At 37.2% G+C, this 27813-nt stretch overlaps 1 protein-coding gene across 1 annotated transcript in view; it reads right to left on the reverse strand.

The window, feature by feature from the left end:
* Positions 1 to 1549: 1549 nt before the first annotated feature.
* SRD5A1 (steroid 5 alpha-reductase 1) overlaps positions 1550 to 27813 on the reverse strand; it is a 48177-nt gene continuing 21913 nt past the window's right edge. The window contains exons 3-5 of the mRNA XM_036744468.1: positions 21264 to 21365; positions 7990 to 8140; positions 1550 to 2829 (exon numbers count right to left, since the gene is read on the reverse strand). Of these exons, the coding sequence (XP_036600363.1) occupies positions 2763 to 2829; positions 7990 to 8140; positions 21264 to 21365 (320 nt within the window). The 3' untranslated portion in view covers positions 1550 to 2762. The remainder of the gene's footprint in view (positions 2830 to 7989; positions 8141 to 21263; positions 21366 to 27813) is intronic.

Below are 27813 nucleotides of genomic sequence, written 5' to 3' on the forward strand. Positions count from 1 at the left end.
AAGGAGGTAATTGAAAGCAAACACTTTTGAAAAGGGACAGGGTCAAGGGAGAAAACTGAATAAACGGGGACAGGATAAGATGGAAGTAAATATAGTTAGCCTTTTACAACGTGAGTTTTACATAATGATACATGTGTGACCTATGTTGAATTGTCTGCCTTCCTAGGGAGTGTGGGTGGGAAGGGAAGAGGGGAGAGAATTTGGAACTCAAAGTTTTAAAAGCTGATGCTCAAAAAAAAGTTGTTTTTGCATGCAGCTGGGAAACAAGATATATAGGGAATGAGGCATAGAAATCTATCCTGCCCTACAAGAAAGTAAGGGGAAAGAGCATGGGGTGGGGAATGGGGTGACAGAAGGGAGGGCTGACTGGGAAATGAGGCAATCAGAATATATGCTATCTTGGGGGGGAAGGGTAGAAATGGGGAGAAAATTCGTAACTCAAAATCTTGTGGAAATCAGTGTTGAAAACCAAAATATTAAACAAAAATGATAAAATTAAAAAAAGAACAGGTAAGTCATTCACAGTTGATCTTCATACAATATTACTGTTACTATATACAATGATCTCCTGGTTCTGTTCACTTTACTCTGCATCAGTTCATATAAGCATTCCCAGGTTTTTCTGAAATTATCCTGCTCATTATTTCTTATGGCACAATAGTATTCCATCACAATCATACACCACAACCTGTTCAGCCAGACTGGAAACGTAAGAAGGGGTCAGGTTATGAAAAACTTTAAAAGCAAAACACAGGGTTTTTTATTTGATCATAGAGGTAATGGGGAGCCACTAAACTTGACAGAATAGAGGGGTGGCATGGTCAGACCTGTGCTTAAGGAAGACCATTTTGACAGCTGAGTGGAAGATGGAGTGGAGTGGAGAGAGACTTGGAGGCAGGGAGACCAACTAGAAATAGTCTAGGATTGAAGTGATGAGAGCGGGGACCAGAGCGGTGGCAGTGTCAGAAGAGGGAAGGGATACATCTACAAGAGATGTCACAAAGGTAGAAAAAAAGAGGACCTGGCAACTTATTGGAGATGAGTGTGAGGGACAATGAGGAATTGAGGATGAAACCTGGGTTGTGAGCCTTAGTAACTGGGAAGAAGGTGGTACTCTCCCTAGTAATAGGAAAGTTAGGAAGGGAGGGTTTTAAGAAAAGATAACAAGTTCACTTTTGGACATGCTGAATTTAAGAAGCCTATGGGACATCTGGCTGAAGATGTCTAATAGATAGTTGGAGATGCAAGACTAGAGGTCAGGAGAGAGATGAGGATTGGACAAATATAATCATCAATGTAGAGATGGTAATTTAATCTATGGGAGATGAGGAAATCACCAAGTGAAATAGTACAGAAGAAGGGAAGAGGGCTCAGGACAACATTAGGGACAATCACAGTTAGCAGGTATTACCTAGTACAAAGGAAACTGGAGTGGTTGGACAAGTAGGAGAACCAGAAGACAGCAATGTTGGGATAGAATAAAGAGAAGAGAGCATTGAGAAGAGTGACATTGTCAAAGGCTGCAGAGAGGTTAGAAGGGATGAGAACTGAGAAAAGGAAAGATTTGGCAATTAAGAGAGCACTAGTAACTTTGGAGGGAGCAGTTTCAACTGAATGTTGAGGGCAGAAGCCAGAATGCGGATGGCTAAGAAGATAGTGGCAGGAGAGGACTTGGAGGTAACTCTCTGCTTACAGGGGCCTTCTCAAAGGGCATGGCCATGCAAAAAAAGAAGGATAAAGGACAACAACTAGATGGGGATGGATGGAGCAAATGAGGGTTGTTTTGGGGTTTTTATTTTGAGGATGAAGCAGACATGGATATCTTTGTAAGCAGCAGGAAAGCAAACAGTAGACAAGGAGACAATGAAATTGAGTAAGAGAATGAAGATGATAGAGGTGGCAATCTGCTGGATGAGACGGGATGGAATGGGATCATTTGTGCATGTGACTTGGTTTGTCTGGGCAAAGAGAAGGGCCATCTCTTTATTTGAGACAAAGGTAAAAGTATCTGAGTAATTTGAGATGAGGAGAAGAGAAAAAGGAGCTCTTGGCAAATTGTCTCAATTGTTTTTTAAATAAAATATGAGGCAAGGTTCTCAGCTGAGAGGGTGGAAGAGGGAAGCTGTTAACAAGTTCAAGAAGGGACGAAAAGATTTATTAAATACTATTTACTGGGCTCGTTTGCTTTGTATGTTGTGTACCTAATTCGTTCCAATGTTTGATCTATTTTTTTTAAACCAGTACCAAAGTGTTTTGAAAATCACTCTTTTGTGGAATAGTTTGAGATCTGGTATGCAAATAAAAAAAAAACCCAGAAAGGAAAAATGTTTTATCTGGTACCATTTCCTCTATGAATACCAAGCCACAGGCATAGTTAGTAAACATTTATGTGCCAGGAGCTATTAGCACAGCTAACTCTAATCTCTAAGCACTGGTTATACAAGAAAGGAAAAAATCAGTGCCATCTCTTGAAGAGCTCACAAAGTGAAGCTGCAATATGAAGCTTTGCAAACCAGCATCCTCAGAAATAATTAGACCTCAGACAGCCTGAAATTGCAGCCTTTGTATTTGGCCCTAGGAACGTGTTGCTATTTTGTCTGGATTGTTGTTCAAACTTCTGTAAATTTACTCAGGAAAATTTCTTAGAAGATTCTTTGAAATATTACTCGAGAAAAATAAAGATAGTAATATATTTTTTCCCAGAGAAAATTATCCAAATCCTTGAAGTTGAAGATATAAAGAAAATTGCATTGATGATATGCTTAATATAAAAATGGAATTATGATTTTCCTTAACTTTGGATAGTCTTCAAATTTCTCCAGGTACCACCTTAAAAAAAGAAGAAAAAAATTAACTTTTTTTTTAAAGGAAAAGAAACAATCCTGTCTAAAAATCTTTAACCAGGTACTTCAAAAATAAAAGCAATGGGTGATATTTTTTGTTGTCATGACAGCAGAGCAAAGAAATGGCTGAAATAGATCTTTCTACTAAGCTAATGCCTAGGATGGCAGTAGAATGCCTACAACAATTTTGTTTATGAAATGGGCTATCAAATATCTGTTGCTATTCAAAAGAAATAACCAGTTTCATTTATTTTGATTGCAGAAAGGTTGTTGATCCTGTCTCAATCTCTATTTTCATCACCGGCACTTAGCACAGCGTCTGGCAGGCACTTAATAAGCAGTTAGTAAATGCTTGTGGATTGATTCTTATTGATCAACACAGTGGGAAGATAGGACCTACACCACAGATCTGAAAAAAAAAAGTGCACAACTGTTGGAAAGCTGGGCTGGAGTACAAAAATCCAACAAATAACTGGCAAGGTGATAATTTTTTGTTTGTTTCCATGTTTTGGTCCAGATCTGTGATTTCATTAGTGAAGGGCAATGGTCTCAAACTCAAATAGAAATGGACCCCTGCAGCACATATTGCGACCAAATGAATGATATTTATGTTGTCTTGCATTTTTATTTATTTTGTTAAACATTTCCCAAGAATTTGGCTTGGGCCCACTGGAAAGTTCTGCAGCCTGCTGTGAGCTTGGCACCTCTGGTGTAGGGCGCTCCCCTTGAAGAAACTCCCTATCTATCAAAAAACACCAGCAAATATTCTTCAAGTCAAAGTATTTGAGAGTTGCCTGGGGTATTGTGAAGTTAAGTGACTTGTCCTGGGATTTTAGTGTCCTAAGCAACTCTAAGACTATAAGAAGAAATTGGGACTACATCCGCAATTTCATTGCTATGGGGAGGAACTTCAAGGTGAGGAGACTCCATCCCCAAATGCACATCCACAGGTAACAAAACCGATAGCCAGAGCAGTGGTGTCAAATAGAAACAGGGCCTCTAATCTGTATATAAGGATCCTGGCAGCCACACAATGACTTAGTTTTAAAATGTAGTATCTATATTTCATTATATGTTTATCTATTTTGTTAAGCATTTCTCAATTACATTTTAATCTGGTTTGGGTGGCACTCGGAAGAGCGTGGGCCTCATGTGGCCCTCTTATTTGACACCTGTAGCTTAGAACACTGAGAAGCTAAATAATATTCCCAGGGTCACACAACCAGTAAGTGTCAAAGGAGGACTTGAACCCAGGTCCTCTTACCTCCAAGCCCCACTCCTAATCCACTATGCCAGGATGTCTCTAAAGCATTCTGGGATAAGTACAGCAAGAAAAAAAATTAGCAATGACTATGTGCCAAAAACTGAAAGTGACTCAACAATATGTTGCTGCTTTTAGGTTAAGTGAGCATCTGAAATATTTCAAAACAGGATGTAAGTTTAGCCTCAGTGAAATAAAGTTAATAACATTTGGATGCTGGAAGAGCTAGTACACTAACAGCCCTACTTAAATAGATCAAAGATTCTCAGTTTTGACTTCTTCACTCCATAAGCACATTTAGGACCATTTATTTGCATTTCTGAGCAGATTTTTACCTTGGATACTGAAAGGTGACCAGTACTTAATACAGAAAGACCTGAGAGATATGACGGTTACTGTCCTGTAGCTAATGAGAGAAAAGAGGGTTGCTTTACCATCTCTTAAACAAGTAGGATGTAGGAAGTTGATTATAGAAAGGTAGGGATAATACACAAAAACAAAGGACAACAACAACAAAACAGAATGACACAGAATCAGGATTTCACAGTTGAAAGAAATCTCCGAGGCAATCTAGTTCAGTTCATAAAAGTGGTCATCGAGCCTTTGCCTACAGATGTCCAATGAGAAAAAAAATTATTCACTCCCAAATATGCCCATTCCCTTTTGGGAAAGCATAAATTGTTAGGAAGTTTTTCTTTAGATCAAGTCCATTATCTTTCTACAACATCCAGTAACAAATACATTTTTGTAAAGTGGAAAGGAGAGGTCTATATATATACACCAGATCTGAAACCTTCTGTGAAGGTTAAAATGATAGTTCGGGTTAAAAAAGAGAGAAGTTGATCAATGGAACATATTAGAAAAACAACACATGGATGTAAGGGAACATAGTAGCATGGTGTTAGATAAACCCAAAGACCTCAGCTACTGGGGGAAGAGCTCACAATCTGACACAAACTACTGGGAAATTGGAAAGCAGTTTGGAAGAAATCAGATACAGGCCAATCTCACACTGTGTGTCATAATAATCTCCAAACGGATGTAACTTAGGTACAAAAGGTCACATCACGACTAAATTAGAGAAGCAAGGGTAAGGGAAAAGTTCATGACCAAACAAGGAATGGAAAGAGTCATAGACCAACCACAATTCCTGTATGCCACCCACTTCCTGACAGAGAGGTGATAGACTCAAGGTGCAGAGTAAGACATACATTTTCAGGCTTATGGGCAATGTAGGAATTTCTTTTGTTGACTATACATTTTCACTACAAAGGTTCCCCTTCCCCCTTTTTGTCAATGAGAGTGGGGAGGTGAAAGAGGAAGCTAGTGACAGGTTTGAAAAAAAAAGAGGGTCATCAAAGACATTTTTTAAAATTAAGTTTTCAAAAATTTCAAGTCTGTATTATTTCCTTCTCAGTTCCTCCCTTCCCCTCCCCAACTGAAAAAGTAAGAAAAATGAACAAACATGTATAATCAAGAAAGCAAATTCCTTCACTGGCTGTGTCCAAATATATATGTATTCTAGGTCAACCACCTCTGTTAGGAGGTGGGTAATATGTTTCATCTTGATTTCTCTGGAATTGTGGTGACGTTTGTGACTGTTGGTAATATACTATGTTGATAATTTATGCGGGTTTATTTTATATCCTGCAACTCTGCTGAAGTTAATTGTTTCAATTAACCTTTTTAAAAAGTTGACTCTAGTTTTCTAAGCAAACCATCAAATCATCTGCAAAAATCATAATTTTATTTTCTCTTTGCCTATGCATACTTCCTTAACTTCTTTTTCTTGTCTTGCTGCTATGGCCAGAATTTCTAGCACTGTTTTGAATGATAATGGTGATAATGGACACACCTGCTTCATCTCTTGATTTTAATAGAAGGCACTAGCTTATCCCTATTAGAGATAATGTTCGCTTTTGGTTTTTGACAGATACTACTTATATTAAAGAAAGATCTGTATATTCCTATGCTTTTGAGAGTTTTTTTAATGGAATTAATTTTGTATCTTGTTAAAAGCTGTTTCTGAATCTATTGATAAAATCACATTTTTATTGTTCTTGTTATGAATATGGCCAATTATGTTTAACTAATACTGAACTAGTGCTGCATTCTTGATATAAGCTTGGCCAGGTAACAGTGTATAATCTTTGAGATGTGCTGCTGTGGTCTCCTGGCTTAAATATTTTATTTAAAATTTATGCATCAATATTCATTAAAGGTACTGGTCTATGTTTTTCTTTCTCTGTTTTAACACTTCTTCATTTGGTATCAAGGCCACATTTATATCATAGAAAGAATTTGGTAGGAGCCTCCCTTTTCTTATTTTTTCAAGTTGTTTCTATGTACCAGAATTAATCATTCTTTAAATGTTTGTTAAAATTCACTTATAAATCGATCTGGTCATTGGGTTTCTTTCTTTGAGTTCATTTATGAACTATTCAATTTCTTTTTCTAAGATTGGGCTAGCAAGTCCTCTATTTCCTGTCTTGTTACACTAATCTGGGCAATTTATATTAATACATTTATATTTGTTGATAGATATTATTTATATATTTATTATATTTATGTTAATACACTTCATTTAGATAGTTTTATGGTTATGTAACTATGCAAAACAGCTCCTAACAATTTCTTCTAATTCTTCATTGGTCACGAGTACAACTTTCAAATTGTTGATATTGCTAATTTCTTTTTCTGATACTGGGCTATTTTTTTTTCCTTCTGGTAAGCTAGCATGTTATATTTTTGTTAGTATTCATTCATTTCATCTACATTATCAGTTATGCTGGCATATGAGAGGACAAAATAGTTTCTGACAGTCATCTTTATTTCATCTATTGTGGATCTTCCTTTTTCATTTTTGATGAGAACAGTTTGCTCTTCTAGTTCTTTTTAAGTCAAATTAACTGTTCATCTATTTTATTAGTTTTTTAAAGCTAGCACCTAGTTTTATCTATCAATTAAAAGGTTTCTGTTTATTTTTTGCTTTCAATTCTGTTAACTGCTTCTTTGATTTTCAGAATTTTTATTTATTATTTATTTATTATTAAATGTATTTATTTATTATTTATTTATTAAATCAAGGGGTTTGATTTGTTGTTTTCCTAGTTTTGTAGCTGCATGCCCAATTAATTAATCTTTCTTTTGTTGATGAAAATATTTAGAGACTTATTTGCCCTAAGGATTGCTTTAGCTGAATCCTATAAATTTCGCTGTTTTTGATTGGTGCCATTTTTTTGGATGAAATTTTCTACTGTTTCTATGTTTTGTTCATTGACTTATCAATTGTTTAGGATTGAATTAGTCTCCAATTATTTTTTTCTCTCTGCAAAGGCCCTTTAATATAATTTTTATCTTATTGTGTTCACTTTAAGGAAGCATTTAGTATGTGTTTCTGCATTTATTTGTGAGGTTTTTGTACTGCAATATATGGTCAAGTTTTGCAAAAGTGACAGGCACAGCTGAAAGGTATGCAAATGACTTGTTGTTTCCATTCAGTAATCATCAAAGATCTCTCATCTCAATGTGTTTTGAAGTTCTAGTCAGGGTCTTCTTGTTTATGTTTTTGTTAGATTTGTCTAGGTATGAAAGGGATACATAGAGGTCTCTTACTATTATAGATTTACTGTCTATTTCTCCCTGGATTAACTTTTCCTTTAAATATTTAGATGCTATACTGTTTTGTGCATATATGTTAAATACTGACATTGATGTATAAGCTATGGCACCTTTAAGCATAATGCAGTTTCTCTGCTTATTTTTTCATATCAAGTTTGTTTTTACAGTAGCCTTGCCTGAAAAATCATGACTGCTGCCCCAGCTTTCGTAATTAAGAGTGGAGAAAATAAGCATATAGAGTTATTAAGATTAAAAAAATATCACTTGTGATGTTGTTTTGCTCTGACAGTTAAAATACAGGTTGTAAAGAGTGCAAATGAAATGCCTCCGGGGGACCAGCTTGCAAGGGCATATCCATACCATTCCATCACCTCTCCAGAAAAATTGGCTCCAGTAACATATTCAAACAAGCCTCCTAAAGTTAAGGAAAGCAAAACGAAAGAGTAAATTTACCATGAAAATCCCCCTCACAAAAAAAGTGAAGTGATATCAGTTCATGAACATTAACTATTTTCTTTTCTTTTTTTTTATTAATTTATTTATTTATTTTTAGTTTTAAACATTGACTATTTTCCAGTGGTTTGTTTCGTTGACTTTCAAAGAATATGAATTTAAATATGAGCAATCTCTTCCTTTCAGAATGTATGTGGTGACTGGTGAGACTGGATAATTGACTTTTATCTTTTCAATTTCTATTTTTACATACTTCTCAACTAAGCAGGGCATTGAATGTAGTTAGCAACATGGTTCAGATTTGTTTAAAGTTAAAGATATGGATCTAACTCAAGCTAGCTGAAGTTAAATTCTTCTGCTTTATCAATATGTCTGAACTGACACCAGATCAATTTTAAAATACAATAAAATATGACGATATAAGCCCCAAAGCCATTACCAGTACATATGTGGTCAAGGATAATAACAAACAGTTCTCAAAGGAATTGCAAGCTATTAACAACAATATGTAAGAATGTTCCAAATCTCTAAAAAGAGGAGAAAATCAAAATGATCTCTACCAAACTTGGGAAAGATGACAAAAATTCTGAATAATCAATGTTGGAGAGGTTGTAGAAAGACAGGCACACGAATGCATTATTGGTGGAGCTATCAACCATTCCAGAAAGCAATTTGGAATAACTAGTGATTAATAAGTGTCTAATAATAATAAATGACAAAAATGTCCATACCCTTTGACCCAAGGATTCTACTGTCAAGCAACATGAAGCAAGAAGGTCACTGATAAGAAGAAAAGCTCCACATAAACCAAAATACTTATAGCAACATTTTTTTTGTGGGAGGAAAGAAATGAAAATAAAGTAGAGGACCATCAATTGGAGAAGTCTAAACAAATTATGGTATATGCATGCAGCAGTATATTACTATACTACAGAAAACATGATGAAGACTTACATGAACTGATGCAAAATGAAGTAAGCAGAGCTAAGAAAACAATATATGCAAAGGCTACAACAATTTCAAAGGGAAAGAATAGCAACTACAAGGGAAGAAAAATTTGTTATAAAGTTATCAAGAACTAGCCTGGCCCTAAAGAAAAGATATGTGAAACTACCTCCCCTCTTCTTTTTCAAAAGTTGGGGTCCACAGAGGTGGGACATTGCATATAATGTCAAATTTTTCCAATGTGTCAATCAGTTTAATAATTTTTTTTCTCTTCTTCCTCTATTTTATTTTTAAAAGTTTTGTCATAGGGAATAGTTCTCTAGGAAGGGGGAAGGAGACTTATAAGGAGAAATCTAGGTAAAGTAAAAATAAAAGATGTCAATTAAAATTTATTTTTAAAAATTTTTTTATGATAAAATGCCTCTGGGGGGGGCCACTGTAAAACAACTTCCAATGTTAAATTCCCCAGCCCTTTTCTGAAAGGGTTTCTACTGAACCTGATCCTTGAGGAAAAACACAACATTCTTTCTCAATCTCTGGGCCAGGAATTGACAAATGTTCTTTGCTTTAATTCAACTGAGACAAGGACAGTGACAAAAAGCTTTACTAAAAAAAAGAAATTAAGGGAAGATTTAAAATAAAACAAGAATAATAGACACATGAGACTGTCAAGTTAAAAAGGTTTAAAATTAGGCAGTAGGATCCTGTCTAAAAAGCCTACCAAAAAACCCTCATCTTTTTAACCTCTCCCCAAATCTGCCATCCCCCTCATATGCTCCTAACAAACTCAATTGCTTAAATGGAAAAATTGGTGCAGGGTTCCCTTAAATATGGGGAGTTATTTTTTGTCATTTTCTTCTAAGGCTACCTGCCTAATAGTTGAGTCTTTAGTAAAATGCCAACGGCAGCTCCCATTTGTGGGGCATTTTCAGTGTATCTCAAACAGTTTCCAGTTTAGGCAGGTAGGAAGAAAATGCCTTGCCAGCATACTGCAGTGGAAAGAACATTAGATTTCACTTTTTTTCCCTTTATAAATCATATCTAACATAAAAGGGCCACCAGGAGAAAGGTCATCCAATAATGGTTCACTGAAATGCAGAGTGGGGCTAGCTGGGGATTCCTTGCTGGGTAGTGGTGAGGCCAACATTTTTGAACTGACACAAATAATAGAAGGGAATGCTCTTTTCTTAGGGAATATCTCCATTACATGGAAGAGAGCCTTCTGAGACAAAGGTGGCATCACTTTGAGGTAGCAAAACAACAAAATACCCTGGAAACAAAGTAGATGGTCCATTGTCTAGGTAATAGCTGAGCAAACTGTAGTGCAGAAAATGGAACAGTATTGTAAAGAAATGATGAATATGAAATAATTACAAAAACGTGGAAAAGATCTACGAATTAATGAAGAGTAAAATACACAGAACCAAGAAAATAAAATCCAAAATGACCTCCACAATGTAAATGGAAATAACAACAAAAATCCCTAAACACTGTTTAATTATAATGACTGAGCTAGAGTAAGTTCACCTCCCTTCCTCTCTACAGATACGGTGGTCCAGGTTGTGGAATATTATATATATCATCAGATATGGTTCATATATTGGTTAATTTTGTTGAACTGTTTCTTTTACTTTCTTTATTAATACCTGTTACAAAGGATGGAAAACAGAGTAGGGGAGAAGGGAGCAATCTATCTGGAAATGAACATAATATAAAGACAGCATCAAAGAAAATGAGAAAATTTTTTAAGAATAAGAAATATGAGCAATTCAGTGAAACATAACAAAATATATATGAACTGATGCAGAGTGAAAAAGAAAAGCAGAACCAAGAGAAGAGTATTTGTGATATGCACTCCTCCCTGGGGTGGAGCTGCCTGGATTAGAAGATAAACTAATTCTCCCTTCAGCTCCCTATGTCTTGCCAGCCCCAGATGCCCATACCATGCTTTATCTCATTTAGTCATCCATCAAGGGACATGGACATAGCCAGTGGGGGCATGTTACCCATTATCCTGCCACTCTATCACTGACGAGGACTGCTAAATAATTGAGTCTATAGTAAAGTGCCAAAGGAATCTCCCTTTTGTGGGGCATTTTCAATGTACAGAACAAAGTTTCTCTTGCTGGACACTACTCCTCAATGTGTGTTGTACCCTCACAGTGGAATGCAAGTTCCTTAAGGCACCATTTTCATTTTTGTCTTTGAATCCTCATTGATTAGCACAATGCCTGGTAAACAGTAGACACTTAATAAATGCTCACTGATTAACTGACTGAATGAATATTAATATCGTAGACAACACCAAAAAGCAGGTGAACTTAGATTATGTGAGTCTTGGTCTCAAAAGAGAGATGATAAAACAAACTTTCTTTTGCTTGGTAGAGAACTGGGAACTATGGGTTCAATATGTGGCATATGCTGTCAGATTCAGGCATTGTGTTGAGTGGCGTTACTTAGGTTTTTAAAAAAGATTTGTTACATGGAAGGGTTCTATTTTGGGATATCAGGAAATATTTTTGACATAAACATAGAAGATGGGGGTAGAGTCAAGACAGCAGAGTTTAAAGCAGGAACCCATCAAACTCTCTCAAAATTCCCCTCCAAACAACTTTAAAATCATGTGTGAAATAGAATTCTTGAGCAGTAGAGCCAACAAAAGGTGAGACATTTTTCCAGCCCAAGACAATTTAGGAGATTGAAAAGAGAGGTCTATGACATGGGGGAAGGGACTGGCCTGGAGTACGTGCAGCAGCAAATGCAGCTGTGGGCCTTGGGAGGTGATTATGAAAACAGCAGTGGCAGCTTTGGGAGCTCTAAGCCCAGAGACATACCAGAGTAGAGAAGAGAATTAGTGCTCTCTGCTATATGGAAACAGGTGTCCTTCTGGTGTTAAGACCACAGCATAGATTGAGGAGAGCAGTGATCACACATCTCCCCAGATCACACTACCTTGGAAGCACTGAAAACTTACAGACTCACAGAATTGCCCTGAAAACAGCAGCATGAAAAAAAGCCTGATACTTGGGACAGTGCCTCCTCATCCGCAGGGGAGTAGAACTCAATTTTAACATAAAATCCTACGTTAAGAGGTAGGCTGGGAAAATGAGCAAACAATGAAAAAGAACCTACCTATAAAAATCACTATGGTAATAGGGAAGATCAAGACGCAAATTAAGAAGAAGGCAACAGTGTGGGAAAATAGCTTAAAGCAAAGCCTCAAAGAAAAATGCAAATTAGACACAAGCCCAACAAGAATTCCTGGAAGAGGGAAAGAAAGAAATGAGAGTGATAGACAGAAAACTGGGAAAAGAAATGAAAGTGATGTTGCAAGAAAATTATGAAAAGAGAGCAAAAAGCTTGCTAAAAGAGTCACAAAATAATATTGAAGAAAATAATACCTTAAAAAACAGAAGTGGAAGAGAAATCATAAGGGACCTACTAAAGTTGAACTGTTTTGTTTACATTCCTACATAGAAAGATGATGTGTATGATTCATGAGACCTCAATATCATAGTAACTGAAAGGAATATGCATATATATGTGTGTGTATACATATATGTACATATGTGTGTGTCTATGTATGTATATATGTAGGTATATATATGTATATATATAGATATATATACACAAAGGGCACAGGGTGAGTTGAATATGAAGGGATGATATCTAAAAAAAATAAAATCAATTTAAGGGATAAGAGAGGAATATATTGTGAGAGGGAGAAAGGGAGAGATAGAATGGGGTAAATTATCTCGCATAAAAGTGGCAAGAAAAAGTCGTTCTGTAGGAAGGGAAGAGGGGGCAGGTGAGGGGAAATGAGTAAATCTTGCTCTCATCGGATTTGACCTGAGAAGGGAATACCATACACACTCAATTGGGTATCTTACCCCACAGGAAAGAAGAAGGAAGAAGATAAAAAAGGGGGGACGATAGAAGGGAGGGCAGACAGGGGGAGGAGGTAATCAAAAACAAACACTTTTCAAAAGGGAGAAGGTCAAGGGAGAAAATTCAACAAAGGGGGTGAGGTTAGGAAGGAGCAAAACATAGTTAATCTTTCACAACATGAATACTGTGGAAGGGTTTTACATAATGATATGCATGTGGCCTATGTTGTATTGCTTGCCTTCTTAGGGAGGGTGGGTGGGGAAGGAAGAGGGGAGAGAATTTGGAACTCAAAGTTTTAAAAACAGATGTTCAAAAACAACAACAACAAAAAAAAGTTTTTGCATGAAACTAGGAAATAAGATACACAGGCAATGGGGCATAGAAATTTATCTTGCCCTACAAGAGAAGAAGGGAAAGGGGGATGGGAGGGGAGTGGGGTGACAGATGGGAGGGCTGACTGGGGGACGGGGCCAGAATATATACCATCTTGGAGTGGGGGGAGGGTAGAAATGGGGAAAAAATTTGTAATTCAAACTCTTGTGAAAATCAATGCTGAAAACGAAATATATTAAATAAATTAAAAAAAACAGAACAGAATTGGTCAAATGGTAAAAAGAGGCACAAAAATTCACTGAAGAAAAGAACTCCTTAAAAAAGCAGAGCTGACCAAATGGAAAAAAAGAGGTACAAGAGCTTACTGGAGAAAACAATTCTTTAAAAATTAGAATTGGGCAAGTGAAGGCTAATATCTATGAGACATCAAGAAACAATAAATTCAAAAGAAGAAAAAAAGAAAATGTGAAATATCTCACCAGAAAAACTGACCTGAAAAATAGATTGAGGAGAGATAAATTAAGAATTATTGGACTACCTGAAAGGCATCATATCAAAAAAGGGCCTAGACATCATCTTTAAAGAAATTATCGAGGAAAACTACTCTGATATCCTAGAACCAAAGGGTAAAATAGAAATTTAAAGAATCCAGCTATCACCTCCTCAAACAGATCCCAAATGAAAACTCCCAGGAGTATTATAGCCAAATTCCAGAGCTCCCAGGTCAAGGAGAAAATATTGCATGCAGCCAGGAAGAAACCATTTAAATGTAGAGGGGTCACAGTCAGGATCACACAAGATTTACCAACTTCCACATTAAAGGAATGGAGGGGTTGGAATATGATATTGCAGAAAGGAAGGGAGCTAAGATTACAACCCAGAATAGCCTACCTACAAAAATTAAGTATTAATCTTTCAGAGGAAAAAAAATGGGTTTTTAATTAGAATATTTTCAAGCATTCATAATGAAAAGACCAGAGCTGAACAGTAAATCTGACATTCAAACATAAGACTCGAAAAAAAATAAAAAGGTGAACATGAAAGATAAATCACAAAAGATTTAATAAGGTTAAACTGTTTACCTTATCATGTGAGAAGATGATACAAGGAATTCCTTAAGAATTTTATCATTATTATAACAGTTAGAAGGAGTCTAAATAGATAGAGGGCACAGATGTGAATCAATTATATTGGGATGATCTAAAAAAAATGAAGAGGCAAGAAAGAGTAATGTTCTGGAACAAGGAGGAAAGGACAAGTAGAATGGGGAAAATTGTCTCTCATAAAAGAGGCATGCAAGGAAGAGCAAGTAAGTGTCTGAGGCCGAGTTTGAACTCAGAAAGATGAGTTTTCCTCGTTATTATCTTATAATTATTTTGTATAAATTTGTATTTATTCACTAACATTTATGCTGTATATATTTTTATATATACTTGTCTCCCCCACTAGAATGTAAGTTCTTTGTGAGCAGGGAGGAAACAATTAGGAATTAAGACCTTTTAGTTTAAAAAAAAAAGTGCTTACGAGTTTCTTTAAAAAGATTGTTTTGGATTTTAAATGTGAGTGTTTTCTTTTCTCAATTTATAGTCTAATAGCATGTGCTTTTATACAATACAATGCTGGACTGTAGGTTGAGAAAGGAAAACAGCCAAAATGTGAGCAAAATGTGAATTTGAACAAAAATTTGAGAATTTTCTTTTGGCAAAATACCCCAATGTCTCCACCATGTTTGGCTGTAAATACAATGTTTCAAAAGTCCTGGTCCCCTCTGTAAAAGAGAGAGATGTACTTTCTCAATCCCTTTCAACTACAGGGTTCAGTCTACTTTTTTGATTCTGTACATTCACATCACAATGGTCATCACATATGCCATTTCCTGGTTCTGATAACTTCACCAAAGCAGAGATTTTTGAGGAAGCAATGTGGAGATGCATTGGAGAAGGGAGAAGCCAGCAGCAAGTTTAATTAATAGACTGATAGAATGGTCCAGGTTAGAGGTAATGAGACTTGGGGTAGAAGCAAAGAGAGTGGAAAGAAGGACATGGCTGTAAGAGAAGTTGTGGTGGTGCAACTGATTAAATCTGAGGGAGTAAGGGAGAAAGAGGAATTGAGGATGACTCAATTTTCAAACCCAGGTGACTGGAATGATGCTGGTACCCTTGACAGAAATAGGAAGTTTTTGGGGTATAGCTATAGGTTTAGGGGAGAAAAAATGAGCTCTATACTTAAAAGGACCAGCTATTCCAGTATGATAGGGTTAGTTCTGGTTTGAGACAGGTATCTTTGGAAAAGTTTTTGAGTATCTGGGGGGCAGAGCCAAGACGAAAGCTTGAAAACAGGGACTTGCTTCAGCTCTCCCCCAAATCCCTCCAAACACCTGTAAAAAATGACTCTAAACAAATTCTAGAGCTACAGAACCCACAAAATGACAGAATGAAACAAGCCTCCTGCCCAAGATGGCCTGGATGGTTGCTGGTAAGGGTCTATCACACTGTACTGGAAGTGGAGCACAGTCCAATGTGGGCGGTGACAGGATGGATCAGGCAGGTGGAGCAGGCCTCAGGGCACTGAATCACTGGCAGCTGTGGCAGTTCCCAGACTTCTCAACCCACAAATGCTAAAGACAACTTAGCAGGTCAGTGGGAAAACTGTTGGCCTTGGATGAGAAAAGTGCGCTGTCCATCATCAGCCTTGAAGCGGTGGATGTGGCCACAGAGGCAGCTGCTTCCAGAGTTCCAGGCCCACAGACTATGGGGGAAATCAAGTGCTGATCGGAGCGGGAGTGCAGGGATCTCTTTGCTGGCACCAAGGCAGCATTCTCTTGCTTTGCTCTGCTTGAATCTGGGTCGCAGTCCTGGTTGGTGGTCCTTGGGGGAGGAGGAGTGCTGGTGTGGCAGAGCTTGAGGTGACTGTGGAGAGGGAGTCCTCCAGGTAGTTACACAGCAGAAAGGAGTGCTTGCACTCACAGAGCAGACAGAGCACAGGCCAGGAGAGGAGCATCATATGACCTCAGAATAGAAGCAGCTCTGAAAACAGCAGTGCAAAACCCCTGAAACGTGGGACAAAGCACTCTCCACTCTGAAAGCAGTCATACCTTGACAAAGAGCTCAAAAGTCAAGTGAGTGGCTAGGAAAATGAACAGGCAGCATAAAAGGACTCAGAGAAGCATGAAAAGGTAAACAGGAAAGGGGGCAGCTAGGTGGCAGAATGAGTAGATCACCTGCCCTGGAATCAGGAGGACTTGAGTTCAAATCCAGCCTCAGACACTTGACACTTACTAGCTGTGTGACCTTGGGCAAGTCACTTAACCCCAATTGCCCTGCTTTTCCCCCTCCAAAAAAAAAAGGTACACAGGAAAAAGAAATCATAAGGGACTTACTAAAGTTGAACTATTTTGTTTATATTCCTACATTGAAAGATGATATTTGTAACTCGGGAGACCTTTCTCAGTATTAGGGTAGTTGAAGGGAATATACATATATAGAGACTGAGGACACAGGATGAGTTGAATATGAAGGGATGATATCTAAAAAAAAATAAAATTAAGGGGGAGAGAGAATATATTGGAAGGAGAATGGGAGAGATAGAATAGGGTAAATCATCTCACATAAAAGTGGCAAGAAAAAGCTGTTGTAATGGAAGGGAAGGGGGGGTAGGTGAAAGGGAATGAGTGAATCTTGCTCTCATTAGAATTGGCTTAAGGAGGAAATAACATACACACTCAATTGGATACAGTGCAATTTATTCAGCCTGCCAACGAGCACAGAAATTTACATAAATGCTTTAGCAAAGGAAGCTGAGCTACCGCAGAACTCTCACTAAAATGGCAAATCAAAATATACAGTGTATTGTTTCAATAAAAACCTAAAGTTGGACATCTCTGACCTAGACTACAAAGTGGGAGGCAAGAATTGAACTGGTCTAACACAAATACATAATGAATAATGATGATAATATCTCACATGTAAATGAAGCTTTACAAAGCACAACTCACACAACTCACAACTCCTTGATTTCTAAGTTCTTTGATTCCAAGTAGGTAGTTGTAACAACAATGCTGCTAGTAGCTGCTGTGGAGGTATAAGACCAACAACACCAGCACACAAGAGGGCTGTTAGCACAAGTTCTTTCCTAAGGAAAACAACTTTAAGGGCTTTACAATCACACTTTAATTAAACATACATATATCATTTACGTAGTTCAGGGGAAAAAGTCAGCATCCTGAACTTCAGAAAAAACATAAACAGAAACTACAAATAGAAATTATATAAAGAGAGTAAATAACACAAATCAGCAGACAGGGCTTCTGTCTGTTCATAGCAATGCATATGTAGTTACCAGAGAGAGAAGCACCAACATCTGGGTTTTCAAAGCGAGGGGGCTTCTTTTTTTATTAATTTATTTAATATATTTAGTTTTCAGCATTGATTTTCACAGGAGTTTGAATTACAAATTTTCTCCCCATTTCTACCCTCCCACCTACTCCAAGATGGCATATATTCTGGTTGCCCTGTTCCCCAGTCAGCCCTCCCTTCTGTCACCCCGCTCTCCTCCCATCTCCTTTTCCCTTCCTTTCTTGTAGGGCAAGATAAATTTCTATGCCCCACTGCCTGGGTATCTTATTTCCTAGTTGCATGCAAAACCTTTTTTTTGTTGTTGTTGTTTTTGAACATGTTTTTAAAACTTTGAGTTCCAAATTCTCTCCCCTCTTCCCTTCCCACCCACCCTCCCTAAGAAGGCAAGCAATATAACATAGGCCACATGCGTATCATTATGTATAACCCTTCCACAATACTCATGTTGTGAAAGACTAACTATATTTTGCTCCTTCCTAACCTATCCCCCTTTATCCAATTTTCTCCCTTGACCCCATCCCTTTTCAAAAGTGTTTGTTTTTGATTACCTCCTCCCCCATCTGCCCTCCATTCTATCATCCCTCCTTTTTTTATCTTCTTCCTCCTTCTTTCCTGTAGGGTAAGATACCCAATTGAGTGTGTATGGTATTCTCTCCTCAGGTCAAATCTGGTGATTCCCCCTCACCTGCCTTCTCTTCTCTTCCTGCAGAACTGCTTTTTCTTGCCACTTTTATGCGAGATAATTTACCCAATTCTATCTCTCCCTTTCTCCCTCTCTCAATATATTCCTCTCTCATCCCTTAATTTGATTTTATTTCTTTTAGATATCATCCCTTCATCTTCAACTCACCATGTGCCCCCCCTTCTCTCTCTATATATATATTAATATATACATATACACACACACATACATACATACATATGTACACACACACACACACACATATATATGCATATTCCCTTCAGCTACCCTAATACTGAGGTCTCATGAATCATACACATCATCTTTCCATGTAGGAATGTAAACAAAACAGTTCAACTTTAGTAAGTCCCTTGTGATTTCTTTTTCTTGTTCTTTTTCTTGATTACCTTTTCATGCTTCTCTTGATTCTTATGGTTGAAAGTCAAATTTTCTATTCAGTTCTGGTCTTTTCACTGAGAAAGCTTGAAAATCCTCTATTTTATTGAAAATCCATATTTTGCCTTGGAGCATGATACTCAGTTTTGCTGGGTAGGTGATTCTTGGTTTTAATCCTAGCTCCACTGACCTCTGGAATATCATATTCCAACCCCTTCGATCTCTTAATGTAGAAGCTGCTAGATCTTGAGTTATTCTGATTGTGTTTCCACCATACTCAAATTGTTTCTTTCTGGCTGCTTGCAGTATTTTTCCTTGATCTGGGAGTTCTGGAATTTGGCGACAATATTCACAGGAGATTTCTTTTTGGGATCTATTTGAGGAGGCGATCGGTGGATTCTTTCAATTTCTATTTCGCCCTGTGGCTCTAGAATATCAGGGCAGTTCTCCTTGATAATTTCTTGAAAGATGATGTCTAGGCTGTTTTTTTGATCATGGCTTTCAGGTAGTCCAATAATTTTTAAATTATCTCTCCTGGATCTATTTTCCAGGTCAGTGGTTTTTCTAATGAGATATTTCACATTGTTTTCCACTTTTTCATTCCTTTGGTTCTGTTTTATAATATCTTGATTTCTCATAAAGTCACTAGCTTCCACTTGTTCCAATCTAATTTTTAAGGTAGTATTTTCTTCAGTGGTCTTTTGGACCTCCTTTTCCATTTGGCTAATTCTGCCTTTCAAGGCATTCTTCTCCTCATTGGCTTTTTGGAGCTCTTTTGCCATTTGAGTTAGTCTATTTTTTAAGGTGTTGTTTTCTTCAGTATATTTTCCAATATTTTTTGAGTCTCCTTTAGCAGGTCATTGACTTGTTTTTCATGGTTTTCTCGCATCCTCCTCATTTCTCTTCTCAATTTTTCCACTATTTGTCTAACTTGCTTTTCTAAATCCTTTTTGAGCTCTTCCATGGCTGAGACCAGTTCATGTTTTTCTTGGAGGCTTTTGTTGTAGGCTCTTTGACTTTGTTGACTTCTTCTGGCTGTATGTTTTGGTCTTCTTTGTCACCAAAGAAAGATTCCAAAGTCTGAGACTGACTCTGGGTGTGTTTTTGCTGCCTGGCCACATTCCCAGCCGACTTACTTGACCCTTGAGTTTTTCAGCGAGGTATGACTGCTTGTAGAGTAAAGAGTACTATGTTCCAAGCTTGGGGGGATGCGCTGTTGATTTCAGAGCTATTTCTATACAGCCAGCTCTGCCACACCAGTACTCCTCCTTCCCCAAGAACCCCCAACCAGGACTGGACTTAGATCTTCAGCAGGCTCTGCACTCCTGCCCTGATCTGCCACTTAATTCCTCCCACCAGGTGGGCCTGGGGCCGGAAGCAACTACAATTGTAGTTCTGTAGCTGCCCCACCTCCACTGCCCCTGGGTGTGGTGGCTGAACTGCGAACTCTATCACCCTGTCCCCAGCAGCTTTTCCTACTAACCTTCTTTGTTGTCTTTGGTGTTTGTGGGTTGAGAAGTCTGGTAACTGCTGCAGCTCACTGATTCAGGGTGCTAGGGCATGCTCCGCCCAACTCCTGGTCTGGTTGGTCCGCGTGGCCCACGCTGGGCTCTGCTCCCCTCCGCTCCCAGCTCCATGCAGGAAAGACCTCACCCAGAAACCATCCAGGCTGTCCTGGGCTGGAGCCCTGCTTCCCTCTGCTATTTTGTGGGTTCTGCAGTTCTAGAATTGGTTCAGAGCCATTTTTTATAGGTTTTTGGAGGGACTTGGCAGGGAGCCATCTTGGATCCGCCCCCAGCGAGGGGGCTTCTTAACAGCCACCCAGAGTCTTGTCTGGCAAAATCATGGGAACACTCTCCCATTGAGTAAGCCCCCATGCAAAATGCTAACCTCAGAGTATATATACACTTCTTCAGGCTTAGCCCACAGAGGGCATCACAACCATGTGACTCGAACTGATGTGATTTAGGCTTTCTTGTGACTTAAGCAGGTCATCAAAGACTCTTGATTAATCAAAGACTCTTGATTCAAACAAAGGCAAGTCTCAATCAAAGGCATTTGATTACCTTAGTGCTGAGAAGAATTAGAACTCCAAAAGAAAAAAGAGCAAAACAAGAAGTCCCACTTTGCTTGCCATTACAGTACTTTAGATATTAGATATTATTATTCCTCTTTTGCTGAGAGCAAAGAACACACAGACATACACACACACACACACACACACACACACAGACATGCACATTTCATTATAATAACCAGATTAAAAGAACTTGAAATCTAAAAGACTTTAAAAAATCTTAACTACTCTCCATGAAACATAGAACATTACCTAAATGGTTCAATGGTGTGGTTGATCATGACCCTTCAAGCTCATTAGGTAGCTAATATTATAGTCAATTTGGAGGCTCAGCAGGATCTCACATGATTTTGGTACAATGCCAAAATAAATTCCTTAACAATTCATTCTAGCAGGATTTTTTACTTACCTCTTGGTATTTTGTACCCAGTCTCTCCTGGTTTTCTCAAGTTTCTTAGGATATTATCGGAATAGACATTTATTAACATTCCTATTAGCCATATAGCACAACCTAATGGGGAAAAGAAATAAAAGTAAAGATTGGTTTTAGCAGTTATAAATAATAATTTGTCTACTAAATAAACTAATATAAAATCTTTCTTAAACAATTTAATTGCTACTATTATGAAGACTGCTTCCTGTTTCACCTTCCCCTGGATATTAAAACAATTTAATTTTCTGCTTCAATCATTCAGGGACTATTAACAATACAATTCTCCCAGCCTCTGTATCTTTGCAGGAGAAATTATTTGTACTATGTTAGAAAGTGAGAAAACCTGTTCCTCCACTTCATCAACAAAGCACAAGGTAGAGTTCTCACCCTTCCTTTTCGACTTAATCCACAGCCAATGTAGCCACGTTCTGGTAAAAGTCACATATTTCTGGATGGAGAAGAGTACTTGGTATCCCCAAGATGATCGATGATGTTGGTACAGTTTGGTAACTGAGTTGCCGGATCGGGTCGATGGAATTGTCAATGGAGGGTGATGAGAAGAGTTGTATAAATGTGTGAGTCTATAAGTCTTAGGTAAGACTTTTGCTTTTGGGAAATCACTCTGGTAGTTCTGTGTACTCAGGAATAGAAAATGGAAGGATTCAAGATAATAAGGAAGGGCGAGAACTCCACTCTATGTTTTGTCAATGAAGTAGAGGAATTGGTATTACTTCCTAATACAGTACTAACAATTCCTCTGTAACTAGGTACTTTACTATGATGGCCATAGTGAGAAGTAAGGAGATCAAAGTGATGTCGTGAAGTAAAACTGACAAAATCTTGAAACCAAGTGGATATGTAGCATGGTGGAGAACAAAAAGTCAAGAATAATTCTTTTTTTTTTTTTTTTAAATAAATTTCTTTATTTATTTTTAGTTTACCACACACGGTTCTACATAGTTTTGAGTTCCAGTTTTTCTCCCCTCCCTCCCCCCTCCCTCCCCAAGACGGCATGAAGTCCCATATAACTGTCATGTATAACTTCGCATTGAATTAATTTATGCTCTAGTCAGGTCGTGGAGAAGAATTTTGACCAATGGAATGAATCATGAGAAAGAAGAAACAGAACCAAAAAAAGAAAAAAACCCAAAAACAAAAGAGAAGCAGAAAAGACGAGCATGTAGTGTGCCTCAGTCTGTATTCAAACTTAAGAATAATTCTGATACAAACCTGGATGACCGGATGGTGGGACCCTTGAAAGAAATAGGAAAGTTTTTTTTCCTAGTTCTAATAAAGGGGTAGGTTGTGTGGAAAGGGTCAAGTTTCATTTTGCACATGTCATATTTAAGCTGTCTGTGAGACATCTACTTGGAAATGTCAAGTAGAGAGTTGGTGATGTGGGACTGCAGCTCAGGTAAGAGACTAGAGTTGGATCTGGGAGTCACCTGCAAAGAGGTTATTAAAGCCAAAGGAATCAGTGAGAAGAGGGAACCAGGGCAGAATATCATCCCCACAGTTAAGGAAGTGATATGGATGATGACCTAGCTGAGACTAAGAACAAACAGACAAGCAGGAAAAGATCCATGAAAGGGCAGAGTCACAAAAAGACAGAAAGTCCATCGAGGAGGAGGAGGTGGTCCATAGTGTCAAATACTAAAGCTGTCAATAAGGATGAGTTTTGAGAAAAGGCTATCAGATTCAGAGTGAGCAATTTCAGTCGAGTGATGAATTTGGATGGCTGATGATAACGGGCTAAGAAAAAAAGAAGGGGGGCAACGTGAGTAGATGGTGCTTTCTAGGAGTTTGGCTTTGAGAGAGAGGAAAGATAAGATGATAGCTTGAGAGGAAGGTAGAATCAAGTAAGATTTTTAAGGATAGGGAAGATCTAGGAATGTTCGTAGTCAGCCAGCAGGAAAGAAATCTGCACTTATAGAAAGATTTGAAGGTTAGAGTGGTAGAGGGGATTTTTTTAAAAATTACATCAACCTGAAATTTACAGCTTGCTACTTCTATCTACTACTTTTGTAGTTTTGTCCCCGGGTTCAAAAACAAGTCCACTCATTCCTTTCATAAAATAGTCTTTAAAATACTTGAAGGCAGCTCTCATATTCTCCCCTAAGCCTTCTCTAAGCTAAACCTGGGAATGTGCAACCTGAGAAGTACCTTTAGCTTCTTAGTTGTCCATGGTCTTCCACTACTTAAACACAATACAGTCCATTCATGTGGGATGCTATTTCTAGTTTGACTGTCACCAAATACTTACTAGGCTCACAACCAGTGCACAGGTTTCCTCTATGGTTACTAGCAGAAGATAAACAAAAAAATTATTAGTCAAATCCAGATATTTGCCTTTTTCCTCCTACAGATTAATTTTTCATTATTGAAATTATAAGATAATAATGATCATCTCTGATTCTTATTATAAATAATATAGGTCGTGCTACAGAGGAGTTTGGTATACTGGATAGAGGGACAATCTTGAAATCAGAATATGAATTCTGAGTCCTATCTCTGACTTCTACCAGTTATGTGTCTATTTGCAAGTCATTTAAACACTCAGTGAACCAAATAACTGTCTAGGATTATATTATGGGCCAGTTGCATAGGAAGTTTCCATACTAGGAGTAGCCTAGTCACCATGAGGTCACCACTGCCTGTATGCATTCTTTCCCAATTAGAACACGAACACCTTGAGAAGAGATACTTCGACTGCTTATATATGTATCCTCAGGACTTATATCATCACTCCATTACTTTAAAGTATCAAACTTTGTTTAACCCTTCCCCATCTTACTGGACATTTAAATTGCTCTGAGTTTTTTTTAATTACAAATACGATGCCATAGACATCAATGAACAGTTGGATTTTTTTCTTTTAATAAACTCTTTATATTCCCAACAACATAAGTCAAACTGTATGATTATTTTTGTAATTTCTACCACAGGCTGCCAAATTGCTTCCCCAAAAGTTTCTACTAGAGTGTGATTACATCAGCAATGTTTCTGCCTCCACAACCTCAATGGCAATGGGTTTCATTTTTTTATTATTTTTGCCAAGTTAGTGGGTGTGGAGAGATGCCTCAGAATTTTCTTAATTCAGTTTCTTGGATTATTAGTGATGATAGCATTTTTCAAGTAGTAATTAACTATGTGTGTTTTCTTCTTCTTTCATAAACTGTTAATATCCTTTGGCCAGTTACTTGGAGTTCCATTTGCAAAATTTTAACATTCCCTTAGCTATTTTAGATGTCAAATTTTTATCCATCAAGCTCAAATGAATCTGTTATCTTATTGATTCAGGGTATCTTTTCAATAATACAGACCAGAAAACATCCACCTCTGCTAATCCTGTTAGATTCTTCTCTGTATTCTTCTAAAAGTTCACCAATGCAGATCTACCCAGTATTCTGGAGGCATTCACTTTCTCCCAACATCATGTGTATATCAGTGAAGCACTTCAAACTTCTACTTGTCATCCCATATTCTTGCCCCAAATTGTCAAAAGCCCATATTCTCTTTCTAGCACATATTTTTTTGATGACACCCTTTAGTTCTGCTGTTTTTTGCTGTTCTTCATTGGTTATATGTAGCCTGTTCACACCCACCATTCACCTTTTCATTGCCCTCTGTGTGATGATCATTCTTAGTTATTCCTTTCTTTTTTTCCCCCACCCTGAGGCAGGGTCTCTTATCTTGTCCAGGCTGGAAGGGCATCTGGCCACTCAAACGCCTGATCCCAATACTGATTGACACAGAAGCTTTAACCTGCTTTGTTTTTCCAGATAGGTTGGTCCACCCTCCTTAGGCAGCCTGGTGGCCATCTTCTATCTGAAGCTCATCACATTGGTGTCTGACTCAACGTAGATACCTAATTGACTTTAGAAATACTTCAGCTCAGAACTTTCTAACTCAAAATAATCCACTAATCTCAGCCAAACTAGCATACAACACCATGCCACGTTCACATTTAGTTCTTCAGGGTGATGACAGGTCTCCCTGGACATAAATAATTTTCCCTATCTAACATTTCAATTTGTTTTGTACATTAAATATTTCAATATAATTAAGCACACTGATCTTATCTTTAATAAGTCCATCAATTAATTTAAAACAGAAACCAACTCACTTCCTTCTATAATTAATACCTTATTACACTTTAATTCCATCTTCGTTATATAGATTTTTAAAATGTTTAAGCCTACCATCGAGCTAGAGTTAATATTCATGATCTGAAATAGTGTACTAAATCCATTACTTCCATATTTTAAGCAATTTTCCAATATATTAGTTAAATAATATTTTCTATCCTTTTCACTTCATATTAGTTTATCAAATACTAGTATTTTTTAATGCAATATCCTCCTGGCTTGGGTATTCCATCCCATCACTGTTCTCTGTGTCCCTAGGTTTGGAGTGTGGAGTCATTAACTCCAAAACCACCATTTAAGGTGGGAGCTATATAACAAGGCACATTGTGTTTCATCTTGTCTCTTAAAACTTTCTATCGTTGATGTCAGTTATTCAGTCAAGTTTGACTTTTTGTGACTCCCATGGATCAGAGCAAGTCTTCCATTCCTGAAACTTTACTGAAGTCATGTATTATCTGAGGTACCTTTTTCTCCTTCATAGTTGGTTGTTCTCAACTAAATTAATATGTCATTTACAAATGATTCACTTCAAAAAGAGATTATTAAAATCCTGATAGGATTTGCCTGATAGGTATTATGCATTGTCCTAGATGGGAATACGAACATAAAAACAAAACAATCAGTGTCTTCCAGAAGCTTATAAATACAAACTATATGTAAAATATCAAGTAATGTTTTTGGTGGGCGGGGGGAAGGGTAGAGGCGGAGCATTACCAAGTGAGATCAGGAAAAGTCTTGTGTAGAAGAATAAATGAACTGTGTCTTAAAGGGGATCAGGGATTTGAGGAAAGGAAGTGAAGCAAATGAGCATTCTAGGTATGGGGGCAGGTTGTACAAAGGCACTAAGGAGAGGAATGCAATGTTATGCCTGGGAAACATCGTACAGACCAGTTTGGCTAAAACCTATATTGCTTAAGGAGAAGTCATGTGAAATGACTTGTCCTCTTCATTTCTAATGTCAATCATCTTTCGTCCTTTACTTTTGGTCAGGCTGCATCTGCTAATATTCCCAGTATTAGGTTAAACACAAGTACAGAGATTGAGTACCTTTGTTTCCGTTGGAATGCTTCTATTTCCTCCACTGGGTGTTACCTTATGCTGAAGAAGAGCCCCCTATTGCTCTATCCCTTTCATTGTTTTTTATCACTGATGCATTTTGGAGTTTATCAAAGGCTTTTTCTGTATCTTTTCATGTGATTATGTCTTAAAAATTTTTTATCTTTTTATGCTATAGTTTATATGTTAATAGTTCTTCTGATGTTGAATCACCTTGAATGCTTTACCAATAGCTAATATTTTATATTTTTATATCTATATTCAAGTAGTTCATATTTCTTTTACAGTTATCTTTGCCAGATTTTATAATCAACATCCCAGGTGCCTCATAAAAGGTATTGGGTAACATTCTACATTTCTCCATATTTATGAATAATTTCTGTAATACAGGTTTTTTTTTCCTAGAAAGTATAAAAAATTTAGTCTGTATACTATATGGGTCAGATTTTTTTTTGTCAAGGTAATTCACTGATGATTTATTTCTTCCTCTGGGATTGTTCTATCTAAACAGTGAACAGTTAATGACGCTGTTGTATCAGTTTTGGTAAATAAATAAACAAATGAATGGACAAATAAATAAAACAGATAATAACCCATTTCCTTTAAGTTCTTTAATTTATTAGCATTCACACTCTATGGCTGTATATTGGGAAGGTCACTTCTCAGTGCTCTTAAGAACCAAAGGAGTATACATAAATATGTCACAATAAATGAAAAAGGTACTGACCTGAATTGGTAGATGGGGGTTTTCTCATCTAGGAGAGTTTGTTATATCAAAGAAATCACAAGACCAGTCCCCTAGCCTTATAAAGATATGTAGTACTCCTTAATGTATTATTAATTTTTGTTTGCTATGATTTCTCTTTTCCATTTGTGTTTTTTGTTCATTTTACTGTTCTTTTTTGAAAAAAATTACCAGTTGTATACATTATATCTACTGTTCTTTAGTTTTCTATTCTACATATTTCTGCTCTTAGCTTTATAATTGCATGCTCACATTCTGTCTTTTTACTATCCTTTGAACTAGCTTTGCTACTTTCATAGTATCTTCATTTGTAGTTTTCATTTATTGTTTCTTTTTCTCTTAGGCATTTCTAAAGGCATTTAGCACTATGAATTTTCCTCTATGAAGTAATTTGGCTGCTTCATATTGATGACATATAGTATCATTATCATCATTTTTATATAAGCTATTAATTTTTTCTAATTTATTCTTTAAACCAATCCCCACTTATTTCATTTCATAATTTTATATATTTTACTGTTATTAATGTTTTTAATTCAAATTTTATTAAATTGTGGTTTAAAATACAGTAGGATTA

The sequence above is a fragment of the Trichosurus vulpecula genome, chromosome 1 (assembly GCF_011100635.1).
Source record: "Trichosurus vulpecula isolate mTriVul1 chromosome 1, mTriVul1.pri, whole genome shotgun sequence".
Classification (NCBI taxonomy): domain Eukaryota; kingdom Metazoa; phylum Chordata; class Mammalia; order Diprotodontia; family Phalangeridae; genus Trichosurus; species Trichosurus vulpecula.